We start from the raw sequence: 13,893 nt of genomic DNA, 5'->3' as shown, positions 1-13,893 counted from the left end.
TTTAAGATATTAAAGCTTTCCCTTTATTGATTTGCTTGATATTTAATACATAATATAAAGTTTCAAAAGTACCAAAAATGACTGCATTATATATAAGCCTTGGGAATTTCAACTGGCCACTTTGTCATGTCCATGGTCAACATGCCAAGTGTCACCTGGTCCAAGGGAGTACTATCTTCTATTCTCTTAAAGGAGCATCACTATATTGTCATGCTTTTCAACTTTTTTCAGTAGATTAAATTGGGAAAAGTAAAAGATTTTATGCTTCCTGTTCTAATCAGTCCTACAATTTTCACAGTTGACTTTTTAGTAAAATGTGTTTATGAAATTAAATCTGGCACTGACATGGCAATTTTACAGTTAGTTACTTGCAAGCTCATTAAATGTTATAAATATAATTTATCTGTACTGGAAATTTCTTTTGTACAGACCCAAATCTACACCTTCGTCACAGCCCAGTGCCAATGGAGTCCAGACAGAAGGACTCGACTATGACAGACTGAAGCAGGTTGGTACTCAGTGTGCTTCCTTTAACCATTCTTTTTTAAAGGGGGACAAGGGACCTTGCACACATACATTGTATACATGGGAATACTCCAAAAGATTACACAGTTGCAAATATTTTAGACAAATTAAAGTAGCCATATTCATCCCTTATTGTGCATCTCAATTCTTTTCTGGTTCAGTGAGTTCCCTTTAAGTTCCAGCAGCAGTGAAGGGGACATGGTGTGCTCGTGTAATTTAAAGCTTAGCTGTAAGAACAGTAACAGTGGGCTTCCTCCTTTCTCTTCACATTAGCAAAAATAAACCAAACAAATCTGAACACATTTGATATTGGTAAGAATATCAATATGGGAAATGGACACTCTTGCATACTTAGGATTCCTTTTTTTCTTTTATCGAGACAGGGTTTCTCTGTAGTTTGGAGCATACTTAAGATTTCTAAGAAGCAGTTTGGCAAAAGCAAATCTCCAAATCTTCAACTTTTGACTCCATCTGTTTTATTTGAAGTGATTTATAAACATTGATTGGTGCAAAAATAAAGGAATTTTAGCAAATTGATAACCATCAACTTCATTTGTACGTGAAAAGTTTTTTCTTTAATGAACTTTAAGAGATAATTTAAAAATTTCTGAAGTGCACAGTATAACACTCACATAATTTAAGAGAAATCAATTCCTTCCAAAAATAGCTGCTGTTTTCACCTATGAAAATTGTGGTTCTTTTTATTGTTCTTTTAACTTTGTACTTTTTTTTTTAAGTACATCGGTGTTTTACCTGCAGATATGTCTTTATGAGGGCATCAGATGTCCTAGAACAGGAGTTACAGACAGCTATGAGCTGCCATGTGGGTGCTGGGAATTGAACCTGAACCTCTGGAATAACAGCCAGTGCTCTTAGCCATTGAGCCATCTCTCCAACCCAAATGTACATTTTTTTTTCTTTTCTCTAGTTTTTAAGACAGACTTTCTCTGTAGCTTTGGAGTCTGGCCTCGGACTCACAGAGATTGCCTGCTTCTGCCTCCTGAGTGTTGGGGTTAAAGGCATCTTTATGTACAATTCTTGCTGGAGGCTCAGAGCATCATTTAAATATGTATGTACATCTATAACATATATGTACATCCTACTCACACACGAAATACTAGCCACATAAACAGAGAATAGGTGATGCTGGAAAGATGGTTAGTAGGTAGGAGCGTTTACTGCTATTGCAGAGGACCCAGGTCCCTTTTTGAATATCCACATATCTTAAAATCATACAGTTTCAGAGGATCTGATGCCCTCTTTTGGCCTGTTCGGACATCAGGTACACGTGTGGCACACATGCATGTAGGCAAAATACTCATACATGGAAAAAAATTTTTTAAATCAGTTTAAATAAAAATAAATATTTTATTTAACCTAAATATATTAAAAATGAATTCAATATGTACACAATGTTTTGACGTTTTAATGGAGTGTTTGGTTAAAATTTTTATTTAATGAATTATTTCCTATCTCAGAGGCCAGAATGGAGGGGTATCAACTCCCATAGAACTAGAGTTACAAAGGGTTGTGAACAGCCATATGTGTTGAAACCAAACCTGAGTCTTCTGCAAGAGCTGGTCACCACATTATTTTCTTAATATTCAGTCTGAGATCTGATGCTTGGTTTACATTTACAGTCTGTCTCTTTTTAGACTAAGTTCATGTTTGGAACTCAGCAGCTATGTATGTCTGGTGCCTGCATTGTTAGGTCCTTGAAATAGGACTTGGCAGCTCTGGTGGTTCCTAAGAGATTGCCATACTTCATATATGGTGACAAATCTGCTCAGAGCTAATTGTCCAGTAACATCTTTCTCGAAACTGATTTATACATCATCACTTCGATGGTGCCAGAGGATTGGGTCTCACAGATATCTGAATTATACTTCTCTGAATAACAGAACTGGCTGTTTGAGTTCTAGTCTTTCCATTTCATATTATAAGGAAGAAATATTTAAACAGAATTTACTAAGGCTAGTCTTCTACGAAATAGAATTGAAACTAGAATCAGAAGTCATGGGGTAGACCCTGGAAACAAGTGCTTCCTTGTAAGTAAGTACAAGGGTTTGATCCCTGGACACATATGAACAAGCTGGGCACGTTGGTGTGCAGTATCCTCAGCTAGCCTGACCTACTTGGTGAGTTCCAGGCTGTCAAGAGAGTGTAAGGGGTGTTGGGAGTGTGGTCATCACATGGGCACAGACGGATGACAACCTGGACTTGTAGACTGTCCTCTGGTCGTGCACATACACACAAAAGAACTTAACCTAAATATATTTCGTGATATTTTAAGTTTTGATCTGAATAAGAAACTTCTTAGATGTCATTTCATCTCTTTGTTTCCTGGTGTTTTCTCTTGATACTTCAGGACATTTTAGATGAGATGAGAAAAGAACTGACAAAGCTGAAGGAAGAGCTTATTGATGGTGAGTACCTGGCTCTTCCAGAGGGGCTAGCCGTGACTTAGGTTGTTGGGAAGCTGCTCTCCTCCTAGAATGGGAGTTCTTTGTAAAAATGAAGATAAACAGAATCTCTCTCTCTCTCTCTCTCTCTCTCTCTCTCTCTCTCTCTCTCTTCTCTCTCTCTCTCTCTCTCTCTCTCTCTCTCTCTCTCTCTCTCTCTCTCCCTCCCTCCCTCCCTCTCTCTCCCTCTCCCTCCCTCCCTCCCTCCCCCGAGACAGGGTTTCTCTGTGTAGCTTTGGAGCCTGTCCTGGAACTCTCTCTGTAGACCAAGCTGGTCTTGAACTCACAGAGATAAACATCATTTCTAAGTGTCAAGTGTAGTATTCAGTGGAAACCAGTCAGGCAGATTTCTCACTAAGACATTACTCATTGTCTTCTGTATTCAAGGGAGGACCTAGTAAATATAATCACATGTGATTCGAATCTTTGTGGTATTAAAGGTGTATGCAATGAAGATTTAAATCTTGTATCTTTTTATGACAGTTTGAACAGCCTTCTCAGGAGTAAATCATCATCTGTATCTCATTACAGCAATCAGGCAGGAACTGAGCAAGTCGAACACAGCATAGAGAAGCAAACTGAGGAGAGACAGGACTGAATCTGGAGAAAAACAAAACTTCCTACAAACAACTGTTAACACCCCCTACGGTTTTTAAGCTGTGAGAAGAAACTGGATACACAGTCAGGAGGGAAAAACGCGCCAACCTCTGAAAACCTTCAGATGCAGCAACTCTGAATCAGCTGCGCCCTCCCAGCGTGCTGCTCTTGTCCTGACCTTTACTGCAGGATGAAGAATTGCGTTTGAGTTCCCAAGCAGTACTAAACCCGGCAGGCAAGAAGTATTTTCATGTCTAGGTGAAACTGCACGTTTTCCACAATCCATTGCTAAAATAAAGAAGAGAAAGGCTTAGGGGGTTTTTAAGAAGGCGCTGACGAAGCATTTAATTTAGCAAGTTCTGCTGTTGCATTGTAAACGTTTCTCTCAGGTTTGTCTTCCTATCATATTTGATATTCCACGAAGAGTTAAGATCATAAAGTATGGAACATATGGAATTGTATGTGCTTTCAAAGGGTGGTATTTATCAGAAAGGTCCTACAATGTTTAGTCCCACTTGAGGAATTTTAGAATGATAGGAAGTCTTTCGGGTTAGCCTTCATGCAGTTTTGTAGTTTAAAACAAAATCCGTCCAGAATTTAAAGATTTAGATGCCTTCCTAAATTGTTACAATGCTTTACCAAATCTATGACTTATATATAACAAACAGTGGTCAAATGTAAAACATTCTATTATAGATTTACTGTAGGTTTTCAACCTTTTTTAGACTTATGCATGCGGACATTTTTATAATATAATTACAATCACCACAAAGTTAGCTTTTTTAATTACAGACAATAATGCATGTCACACTAATATGTAGTGGCCTTTTCAAGGCCTAGTCCCAGGGAAAATATTTTGTAGAATATAGGGAAGTGGGAGGATGGGGAGGAATAATTTTTTATTTAAAGTTAATTCTGCACTATCTTTTTTTTCCTCAATAATCTGCATGAATTATAAAGAGAAACACCTTGTGACTTTAATCGATAAACATGTTAACAAAACCAAGTACTTAATCTTTTACGTCATGTCTTCAGCTGTTTGTATTTTAACCAGCAATTTCAATGGTCTGAAGCATGATTCTGAGCTTCACAGGAGTTATGTCTCGCTGTGGATCTCAAAAGTTTGATCCCTGAATTTAGCAGTTGCTGTCACTAGGTCCCTGCAGTGCTGCAGGTGTTTGGGTACATGCTCCTGACTTTGAAGCTGCTCTTGACCTTTGCTGTGCTAAAATACAGGAAATATCAATGGTGGCAGCAATTAGGGTCACAGAAATCACCAGGTAACGGGAAACCAATGGGGAATTCTGCAGTTTTCTTTTAGTAAAACTGAAGTGAGACTTAGGTGGTAGGAAGGGTCTGATGCTGTTAGGCCCTGACGGGGTGTGTGTGTGTGTGTGTGTGTGTGTGTGTGTGTGTGTGTGTGTGAGAGAGAGAGAGAGAGAGAGAGAGAATATGTGATGGGGATGTGTTCTACCCCTTTATGATATGATTGGCAAGGTTAAAATAAGGGAGAAATCCTATTTGTTGTAATGTTAGCTGCTTTTTGGAAAATCTAGGAAATCAAAACTTCTCCAGGCTCTCCATCACAATTTATGCTTGAGTTATTAATGTGCCATACTTGCTTTGGAATCTTTTACTAAAAAAGAAAATGGAAGAAAAAACCCACTTTCATTTGCTTTCTAGATTTCAGACTTCTCAGTTTTAAAACAAACTTGGTGATCACGTGGTTTTCTAAACACTACAGTTCTCACTCATTACAGAGAAGTCGAATGAGGATTTTTTTTTTCCTTTTTAAGAGTTTGTTTCTGTAGAAACTTCACTTTTAGATTAAACTGTGGGGGATGAGCTATCATAGTTCAAATACACAGCTCTTTTTCTACCCATTGTTGTCATGCAGTAATAGTAAAGGCATTAATGATGCGGCAAGCTTATAAGTTGTTCTCTACAAGAAATAGGCGTTTCATTTTACTGTTGAACTTGGATTATGCAGCTACTTTAATAATGTAAATGTGTACATCCCTTACAGATCTGATCAAAAATCACTCGATTTGTTGCTGAAGTGAAATAGTCTATAGTAGGTAGAGTACTGGATATAAGTGGTCCAAAGTGAGACAGAGTACTAAAGGCAAATGCTAAGTCCTAAAAGAAACTGGTTTATGCACTAAACGTTTTGTGCCTTGGTCTAATATTTAACACAATGTCTGTGTAAGATGATAAAAAAAAAAGAACCAGTGTTGACTCATGCTATATCCTCCATAATATTGCATTATCCCACATGGCTAAATGTATTCCTTCTTAGAAGCTTAATTGGACTATTCTATGCGTTCACTGTCATACATGACAGTCTTGTCATTGTTAGAGATTTCAGTGATTAAAATGGGAAACAGAAGCTTAGGTTATTTTCCCAAAACCGTTCCTTGAAAGCATATGATGATGATGATGGGTTTTGCTTTTGTGTGTTGAATGTCTTCAGCTGAGTACAGTTTAGGGACCCTTTCTAACTACAGGAAGGCACTGCTCTCCTCAACACTGTGATCTGACCTGCGACAACTCCGTACAACACACTTTGTGAATGGCTAGCAAGTCGATAGCGAACTAACTGAATGTACAAACCTTAGTGCTGGTGCTGAAATCTCTGAAGAATAGTCGTCATGATCTCAAAGTCTGTCTGAAGACTTACAGACCTAATGTGTCAATCAGAACTAAAGATGAAACACTGATGAATGTTGAATCCTCATGCTGCAGGTGTGTTTCCTGTTTAGGTTTTTCAGTTCTCTGCTGTTTTTACCATACCTGTTTCATTTAAATTTCCTACACGCTAACTTCATTTGTGCGATTGAAATAAAATTTCAGTATATACATGTTTCTTGTTTGTGACACTTAGAAGACCTTCTGAAGTAATGTGTTAATTCTAAACCAAGTGATACTGGGTGAAGATTAGCACCTAACGAAGCCCAAGGCTTTACTGTTTACAGTTTACACATCATGCCACTGTTCTTTAAGATTTCATCAAAATCAGGAATAGTAAATAACACAAAGGGAATATGTAATGATCTCTCTGCCTTTTATTTTGAAGTAAGTGTTGTGTGTCCTTATATCTTACATTTTCTCAGCCCACCTTGACACAGTGTCTTTTATAGTCAAGATGGTGAAATATGTTTTACTCCATTTTTTTGTTCTAGAACATGATCATATATTTCATGATCATATTACACAGCACAGTTCATTTTTGTTCATATAATTTGCAGATTAAAGGCTATTGCCAAGAGATTAACTTTTTAAATGTAGTAGTCTGTACTATCTGTAGTGTTTTTCTACATTATATTGATCTCTTTATATTGCCTCCGTGTCTGTAAATCTCAGCATTTTTATCTATTATAAAGTATCAGTTTTGAGTTCCATTTTGAAACTGTAATTTCTTCATTAGAAGTACAACAGTCTTGTATTTTTTTTTCCTTTTACCAGACCCCCGCCTCTATCCCAAGCTGTCCTCCTTCTTTGTGAATTATGTGTTTCTGGCTTTAATTTGCAGCCGTTATGTAGCCAGTGTTGTGAGAATGCCGGCTGATTTTTCCTTGTGTCCTAACTCACGTTCCTGCCTTCTCTACATATTAGTCACTTCTCATTCAGAAATGAATTAAGCAGCAGATGCTAAGCTTTTCAGTTTCCCTGACTTAGGCTACCGTCTCCTAAGTTTATCCTCTTTTCAGTGCTGCTATGAAGAACTCATGCTTTTAGGCGCAGGGCCTGTAAAGATGAGCTGCAGGACGTGCAGTTTGTTCATGTGGACCATGAGACTTGTTTGAGCCCTTTACCATGGTCTCTGATCCTGTGGACATAACCCGCAATCCAGTATTCTGGAGACAGAAACAGGAGGATTTTGAGTTTGAGGTCAGGCTGGGCTGCATAGATAGACTTAGTTTAAAACAAAACCATCAAGTCCTATGGGTCATAGCATGAAAATGATGTTGTATAAGGCAGTGTATGTGAGAGAAAACATTTTCCTAAGACATTCTATTCTGGTTTTCACCTCCACACTCCAGCCTGTTCCTAGTAGTGCCGTTTTTACTTTTAATAGAATTGGTATCTGATCATCTACCCAGAACTCTGAGAAATATAAAAGGATCCTAAGAGTTTACTGGAGTTGATACCTCTGATGTTTTGGTGAGAGCCATTTACCCGTTTCTAAGTTCAGTGCTTCTTCTGAAGTCAAAACTTGCTGTATTTTAAGGAGTTTAACTAAACAATTAGTCTGGTCAGTATTTTGTATGAAGATCTTGGAGAGACAATGTACTTAACAGGAGTTGTTTTTTGTTGAGCATACACCCATTTGACTGAGAGGCTAAAATTTGCAATCTCAAGAAAAGCCATCTATTTATGCCAAATATTCTTGGGGGTAGGGGAACTGTGATAACAGTTTTTCTCTATTGCCAATATCAGAATAGGCTGTGGATTAAATCTCATTCCCTTGTGAATTTTTTGAAGTACCAAGGTTCTCTTTAATGTCTTTGGTGTGGGTGAATGTGTACGTGGATGTGCAAGTAGAGACCAGTGTTGACCCTCGCCACCCACTTCTTTTGAGACCAGGTCTCTCATTGACCCTTGAGAGCTCAAATTCAGCTAGCCCCAGGGACCCTCCTGTCTCTGCCTCCTCGTGCTGGCCTTCCTAATTTGTGCCACTGCACCCAGCGTTTTTACATGTGTTCTGGGATCTAACTGTGCTTCCTAAGGAGGCACGTTTTCAGTTTAGCATAGCTTTCTTGCCTTGCCCCTTTTTCCTTTATATTTTAATGTTGGAAAAATGAAACGGTCCAATTTTTAAACTCTTATGGTTGATTAGTTGATTAGAAAAGAAAGTTAAATGGTACAGTATATTTATGGGATAACAGACAGGTACTTCCCATCAGTCGAGTACTAGTGAATAGTCAACTCATACGAGGAAAACTGAGCTTTTTGGCAAAAATGTAAATTTGAAAATGAAGTATGAACTGTGTTAATTTGTAAAGCAACAGTCACTGAAAGGGTTAAAAGTGACTTGGTCATGGTGACTTAAGATGATAAAAGGAATTTGCTACAGTCATTGATCGTATCCATTGAAATCTAAAGATACAGATGCACATGAGGAGCAGGGAGTTGAGAAATAGCGTTTCCCTTCAGTTATAGATGCTTTCTGTTGTATAAACTCACTGAAATGTTAGCATCACGTGCGCCAGGCACCCTAGGTCTCCGATGCTTGCTCATTAACATATAGGAGAGAGAAAAACGGAGGCATCCGTTAAGTGTTTGGACTGGAGATCTGTCCCTGTACCCCAGTTTGAAGATTACCAGGTACTCATCACACAGCCTCAGAAGGTTCTAGTGTAGGACCCTAGGATTCCTGGGTAATGGGAGACCTTGATCAGGGTCACAAGCATACCGCTAAGCTCATCACTAAATCCAGCCCTTTCTAAACATAAGTTAATCTGTTGTCATAGAAATTAGAGATGCCCATGTGCTTCATCAAAGAGCTATTTGTAAGTGACCATTTATTGTTCCGTAAATCTGCCTTAGTCGTCTCCTTTTGACTCCAGGAAGATTTCTTTAGCAGTAGATAATAGACTCCTTTTCTAAAAAAAAAAAATTCTCTTAATACAGGCAGTGAATGATATTGCCAGTTGATATGCTGTTAGTGGTGGTTCTTCCAAGTAGGCTTAGAACATATGCACAGGCAGACCAGTCAGTCGGCACAAAGAAACTGGTACCCCAAAGGAAGGACGTGTGCACATATTCTAGCACTGAGATGCAGCTCTGTCGTCGTAGGAATTCACAGTGTGTATGAGGCTCTGGACTAATCCCTGGCACTGAAGAAATCAAAATGTAGTAAATGTGACACAAACCTTGTTCAAGGTATTATCTAAAAATGTCTGAAATTCAACATTCCTTACTTCTATCTACACAGGTTTTTATATGCTTCATATGGTATTAAGCGCTTATTTTTTTTTTTTTTATGATTTTCAACTCCTTCTGGGTGAGACATACCAGCATAAGATTGTCATTCCACTGCCGGGTTGAACCTGGGTGTAGGCATATTTTGGCATTTGATATTTTAACTTGTAGAATTTCCCCACGCGTTTTTGCCCTCTAGTCTTAAGGTCTGTCTATCTTGAGGTATAATCACGAGCCCTACCCGATGCTAAAGCCACTAGGCTTCCATTGTGTATCAGGAGAACTCAGAACTGAGCTGACTTAGCCCTTCAGAGACTGAGATGCTGCATGGTAGCATCTTTGCACTTTGCCTAGGAGAACGATCTCAGAGAAAGGTAATTGGAAAAAAAAACGCGTTAAAAATTAGTTGCCACTGGGGCGGGGGTGGGGCATTTCCAGGACTTTGCTTCTCCTAAGCTCGTCATGTCGCTTGCTGACAGTGATCCGGGCACATTCGGCCCCTGTGTGGAGTGTAGTACTCGTTCAGGTGTGTCCTCTATTTCCACGTTCCTGAGGCAGGCATGGAGTTGGGGTCTTGCGTGCCACATTGCTCGTCTGTAAGGTCCCTTCTATCTCTGAAATTTAGTTGGTTTCTTCATTATTCTGCCCTCTGTAGTTGTGGTTGATTTGTTATTTGACTCAAGAAACAGAATTTTTTTTATGCCTATGGATGTTTTCCTGCATGTATGTCTGTGCACCACATATGTGCCTGGTGCCTTTGGAGGACAAAAGAGGGCATCAGATCTTCTGGAACTGGGGTTTTGATGCTGTGAGCCACCCTTTCGATGCTGGGGCTTCTAGAAGGAATAGAAAGTGTTGTTAACTGCTGAACCATCTTTCCAACCCTCTGCTCTCTGATCTTAAAGAGCAGCCTCTAATGTTTAAAAAGACTAGATTATGTTCAGTCAGTGAGAAACTTACATCCTGTTTATGAATAAGGAAGTATCAGTAGATGGCTATTTTGAGGTCAGAAGCGTTCTGTTAGGCATTGGTTATTGTTGGTCCATTCTGCATCATTTATATGCTTCCATAAGATGAAATCCTGGGGACAACTTGGTGGCTTCAGTAGAGGCGTATGCTATCAGAAAGACCAGTGTTTTTTGCTGATGTCATGGGGTGGTTCTCAGACCTGTGCTCTAGTGTGCTGTCAGTGATAGACAGCCCTGGGCGTTGTCTTCATGCTTCATGATCTGCTTCTAAGCTCGCTGACGACTAAGCTGGGGAGGTTAGCAACCTCGCCATCCTTCTTTCCTGGAGAGCATGCACCTCAGCAGTGTTCTTTCTGCTTGTGTCCTGTGAGCCAGCTGTGTCACTGTCAGCTTGAAACAAAGAATGACACCACACTTCCCTCTCTGCTCTTTATTATAGAAATCCATTCCTTCTTGGTTTCTTGTTTTTAACTCAGTCTTTACAGTTAAAGGCCAGGCGCCCCTTTGACACTGAGTTTTCTGATCCTTGGCTTGCTTTTCAGGAGAGTCTTGCTGTATGTATTGGCATTCATCTCTCATTGACAGGACTTGTTTTTCATGATGTATGTATGTGGTGGGAAGGATCGAGTTATTCTCATACATGTCAGCAAACCAGGATAGGATTTTCTTAAATTCTATCTCGAGACATCTGTAGTGGGTAGAAAATATCTCTATAATACATGTTTATAATGGGAGGGGGGGTACTTTTGAAGAAGCCTTTCTACCATCTGTAATCGTAGGCACACACTGAATCTCCAGTGCGCAGACAAAAGGTTACTACTGCATCTGTTCTTTATCCAGAACAGAATTCAGACAGTTGCCTGGGGGTTCCATCTAGAAACTCTCAGGGTCTGACCCGTGGGAGAAGATCCAGATCCTCTGCCTGATGCAAACCTGGTGAGCCTCTGGGAGTCAGTGAGAAGGCCCAGGTGTAGCGTGTAAGCCATTCCTAGCATTGGTTTTTCTTTTTTAGGAGTTAGGGAGTCCGTGATGCCCCTTCCTGGCTAAAGAACCAGATTTAGATCCTTACATGCATTTTTTCTTCTCAGACCTCAAGTTGATAAACCAAAAACATACACTAGAATAGCACAATGGTTGAAAGTTTAAGGGACAGTCTTAGAGTTGAGGTGGATAGTCAGAACCTGTGCCCTTACTTAGAGAATACCTTGGACTTGTAGTCTCATGTCATCTTCCTTGAGCGCTGCCCAGAATTGTTCTCCTTGTAAAGCCTGTGAACTGGGACTTTGGTACTCTAAAGTGTGGAAACAGCATCACTGGAGTCAGACTGGAGAAGTTAAGTAGACACCTATCATTTGCCAGCTGGAACCTTGTGTATCTTATCTCAGTGAATAGTGTGGATTATAGGCTTTGCTAAAATTCAGGAGAAATGAAACTGGCCACAACTTACTGTAAATTTTATAGCTTACTGTAAAATTTTGCTTGATGGACTGAAATTGTTTGAAAGTGTGTATGAAACACAATTTCATCGTCAGGAAACACCATCATCCAAGCTTGGCACGTGCTTTAAGAAAGGGAAATAGAAGAGAGGGTGAGAAAGCAAGATGGTTGGCTTGGTAGGATCGGGAAGTGCCTGAGTTTGGCACCAAAGTTTCCAATGATTTAATATGGAGGACCACTTTTGATCCACCCTAGGAAGACTTGCCAGAAAGTAGCAGCTCCTGCTACATATTACAGTGCCTTCCAATAATGTTATGTGTGAACTGCATGCAATTTCATGTAACCCTGAAGTGTAACATGTATGTGCATGACCTGTCTAGAATGTGCAGAGCTAGGATTCAGCAAAAAGGGCTGAGCCCTGTGGCTGACGGGTCAGCAAGCTGCTGGAGCTGGACTTGTGACTTGGGCTTGCAGCCATGGACCCTAGGGTTTGCACTAACGGTTTTGTCGTCTAATCAGATCTGTCTCCCTTTCAGCTTCCTTTCCTACTTTGCAGCTTTGCTGATTTTAACTGCTTCATTCTTCTGCTTCTTGGTATCTTTCTTTTGAAATAAAAAGACACAATACCTAATTCAAAAGAGATTTGTATTTATTTTACTAGTTATTCTTCGTTTACCTAATATATCCTATGAAAGTTTTTTTGTCCCATTTCCATGATTGTGATTCTGACATTGCTCTACAGTTAGTTCTCAATCAGAAGATTGCTTGCCCATCCTTCTGCAGTCTCATCCAAGGAGGGGCAGGCAACCTACCTCCATTTCCCAGGATGAGTCTCTTCTTCCTTGGTCTAACGGAATGGAAACCTGGTGATGTATTCAATAAGTGCAAATGATGTGACCTAAATATAAATGGCCTCGTTGGAACAAAGACCCAAGCACCTTTTATTAAATAACTCCATTCCTTTCCTTATTTACCAGCCTGATTTCTAATTAAGCAAAGTGTGCCAGTCAGTTTTCTGTTGCTGAGACAAAGTTCTTCTTTCAACTTAAGAGGAAGAAAGGTGGGCTGGAGAGATGGCTCAGTGTTCTTCTAAAGGTCCTGAGTTCAATTCCCAGCAACCACATGGTAGCTCACAACCATCTGTAATGAGATCTGGTGCCCTCTTCAGGCCTGCAGGCAGGCGTGCAGACAGAACACTGTATACATAGTAAATAAACAAATCTTCTAAAAAAAGAAGAGGAAGAAAGGTTTATCTGGACTGTAGTTTTCAGTCCTTGATTACATAACCCCTTTGCTTTGGTCTTGTGGTGCAGCAGGGTGGCAGAGGAGGCATGGCCATGTCATGGTGGCCAGGCAGCAATGAGCAAAAGAAAGGAGTGGGGACTGCCATCACCTTCAAGGACAGAGTCCACGACCTAACTTCACTAGGCCCCGAGTCCCAGAGTTGAGCCTGATCAGTCCTGGAACCAAACCTTTGTGCTGCACTCCAGATGCAGACTATCCCTGGTACCCCTGTGATAGTACACGGCGTGGGGACTAAGAGTTCACTTGGGCCTCAACTTTTCTATTTTTTCTTTCTAGACCAAATCCCCATCATCCATCACGAAAGAACAAGAGTATATATATAGTGTAAAATATGTTTGAGAACCCACAGATTACAAGAAGATACTCCTTGAAGCCCACCACCTAAGATTGAACATTCCAGGATAACACACTTGCTGCCCCATGGGTGCTGGATGATGGGCCAAGAGAAGGTAGTCTGGGTACAGTGGGCATCTGCACCAAGCCGTGGAGCTGCTGTGGGTTTTCTGTTTTAACTGTAGAAGGTTTGGATCTTCAGAAGTCATCCTGTCATGGTTTCTATGATTGCAGTGTGCTGAGGGGTGCCTGTCTGGAGTTGCCTGCTGCAGACAACCCAGGCTGGCAGGACAGGATCACAAGAGTTCTTGAGACAGCTTCACTCGTTCTCCTCGGTCTTC

At 40.2% G+C, this 13,893-nt stretch overlaps 1 protein-coding gene across 10 annotated transcripts in view; it reads left to right on the top strand.

Annotated features, from left to right (window-relative positions):
• The window catches only part of Enah (ENAH actin regulator), a 117,205-nt gene extending 104,653 nt beyond the window's left edge, over nt 1-12,552 (top strand). For all 10 annotated transcript variants that reach the window (XM_075989347.1, XM_075989355.1, XM_075989353.1 and 7 more), the window contains 3 exons: nt 430-508; nt 2,894-2,951; nt 3,519-12,552. In XM_075989347.1, coding sequence (XP_075845462.1) covers nt 430-508; nt 2,894-2,951; nt 3,519-3,556 — 175 coding nt within the window. In that variant the 3' untranslated portion in view covers nt 3,557-12,552. The remainder of the gene's footprint in view (nt 1-429; nt 509-2,893; nt 2,952-3,518) is intronic.
• Nucleotides 12,553-13,893: the final 1,341 nt, after the last annotated feature.

This window comes from Microtus pennsylvanicus, chromosome 10, assembly GCF_037038515.1.
Source record: "Microtus pennsylvanicus isolate mMicPen1 chromosome 10, mMicPen1.hap1, whole genome shotgun sequence".
NCBI classification, from domain to species: Eukaryota; Metazoa; Chordata; class Mammalia; order Rodentia; family Cricetidae; genus Microtus; species Microtus pennsylvanicus.
The sequence above is the reverse complement of the archived record's forward strand: the minus strand, read 5'-3'. Positions and strand labels throughout refer to the sequence as shown.